Source organism: Chrysochloris asiatica, unplaced genomic scaffold (genome assembly GCF_000296735.1).
Source record: "Chrysochloris asiatica unplaced genomic scaffold, ChrAsi1.0 scaffold00752, whole genome shotgun sequence".
Lineage (NCBI taxonomy): Eukaryota > Metazoa > Chordata > Mammalia > Afrosoricida > Chrysochloridae > Chrysochloris > Chrysochloris asiatica.
Window position 1 is genome coordinate 72,966 of NW_006409270.1, and position 1,935 is coordinate 74,900.

Below are 1,935 nucleotides of genomic sequence, written 5' to 3' on the forward strand. Positions count from 1 at the left end.
TCTTTCCACATAAAACCTGTATTGTCATTATTGTTGAATGCCGTCAAGTCAGTTTCAACCCATAGTGACCCTATAGGATTTCCAAGGAGCATCTGATGAGTTTGAACCACTGACCTTGCTGTTCAAACTGACTTTGCAGTCCAGCACATTGACCCACAGTGCCACACCAAGACTCTATAAGAACATATAGCCAATATAAAGCACTATAAATTTATCTTCCTTCACAAGTTCTTTTTTAAAAAATTTAATCAAGTAACACCCTTCTTGGGAATTCAAAATATCTTTTGTACATTCTGCCAAGGGCACTGTTAATTTCCCTGTTCTTCATACTGTAGATGAGGGGGTTTATAAATGGTGGCAGCATGGTGTAGAAAATAGCTGTCAGAAGATTTTTTAGAGATGTTTTATCTGCAGTCGGACTTAAGGCAGCAATTATTCCAGATACTATAAACAAAAGGAGAATAATCAACTGTGGGGTACAAGTAGATAAGGCCTTGCTACGGGCTTCTGCACTGCGAATCTGAAGCACATTTGAAAATATTTTAATATATGACATAAACATGAAAGCAAAACATGCTAAGCCAATGCCCGTACTTATAAATAAGACCACAGATTCAGAAAACTGAATATCTGAAGATGATATCCTCAAAATTTGTGGTACATCACAGAAATATTGATGGATCACATTGGACTTTGTGAAGGGAAGCCGGAACATGGTGACTGTATGGATGGTAGAAAACAGCAATCCAGTGGTCCATGAGCCACCTGCTGCCTGTGCACACACCTGTGGGGTGACAGTGAGCCCATAGTGCAGGGGATGACAGATGGCAATGTAACGGTCATAAGACATCACAACAAGAAAAGCAAGTTCTGTATATGCGAAGAAAATATACATAAAAATCTGAGCAGCACATTCTTCGAGTAAGATTGATTTTCTACCTGTAAAGGAATTGACAACTGATTTGGGGACACTAACTGAAATATAGCAAAGATCTATGAAAGATAAATTGCCTATAAAAAAGTACATAGGAAAGTGAAGATGTGAATCTGTCACAATAACTGTAATAGTCATAAGATTTCCAGCCAGGGCTCCCAGATAAACCATTAAGAACAGCAGACCTTGTAGGATTTGGAGTTGCCGGGAGTTTGAAATATCCATGAGGAGGAATTCTGTGATGATAGTGAGGTTGCCCAGCCTTACTAATATGCTGCAATATCCCTAGAATCATAGGATGATGTGGTAAAATGAGACTAAAATACAGAAACTTACAATGTCTACAAATAAATAGCAGCTATAGTAGCCTCTATGCAAGAAATCAGGATAGATGAAAACAATGTGTATACTTTTTCCCATTGGATTTTTTACCCAATTGTACTTATATTTTACTTCAGTGCCACATTAGGCTCCTTCAACATGAATAATATCAGATAATTTAAGTCATGAAAGAACTAAAAATTAAATGAAGAACCCACAAAATTATGGCCATTAAGTCACATTTACAATATTTCTGTAAAATAAATTTTAAATTCTGTCTAGCCACAGTCTTTGTTTATTTTCCTTCCATATCAAATAATTATGTTACAATCCTCTGTAAGAGATAGGATTGTTACAAGTTTTAAATTCAGTTTGACTACTCCACAGCTATTTTTGATTCTCTTCATGTGCCATAGAATTAGGATGGCATCTGAAGTTCTGCTTTTAGGGAAGGCTGCCCTGGAAAGTCTTTCTATAAAAAAAAAAAAAACAAAAAAAACTCCTTTATGGCTCTGACTTTCTTCTAAGAATGGTTTTCAACTATATGGAACCACTTAGGTTATGGTTCATCACTCTTTCATTTCCTTTACTCTATAATACATATGTATGGTCAGTTTTTTCTTCCTTTAATGTACCACCTATAAAAGGTTTCTTCTGACTCAGAATCTTATTGGTATCAT

At 36.0% G+C, this 1,935-nt stretch overlaps 1 protein-coding gene across 1 annotated transcript; it reads right to left on the minus strand.

The window, feature by feature from the left end:
* Positions 1 to 244: 244 nt before the first annotated feature.
* On the minus strand, positions 245 to 1,159 carry LOC102830218 (olfactory receptor 14I1-like). Its single transcript, XM_006877980.1, has one exon. The coding sequence runs from the start codon at positions 1,157 to 1,159 to the stop codon at positions 245 to 247; it is 915 nt and encodes a 304-aa protein (XP_006878042.1).
* Positions 1,160 to 1,935: the final 776 nt, after the last annotated feature.

Bases quoted from the DNA above. Each gene is read 5' to 3' on its own strand.
- LOC102830218 (XM_006877980.1), bottom strand. From the start codon at position 1,159: ATGGATATTTCAAACTCCCGGCAACTCCAAATCCTACAAGGTCTGCTG.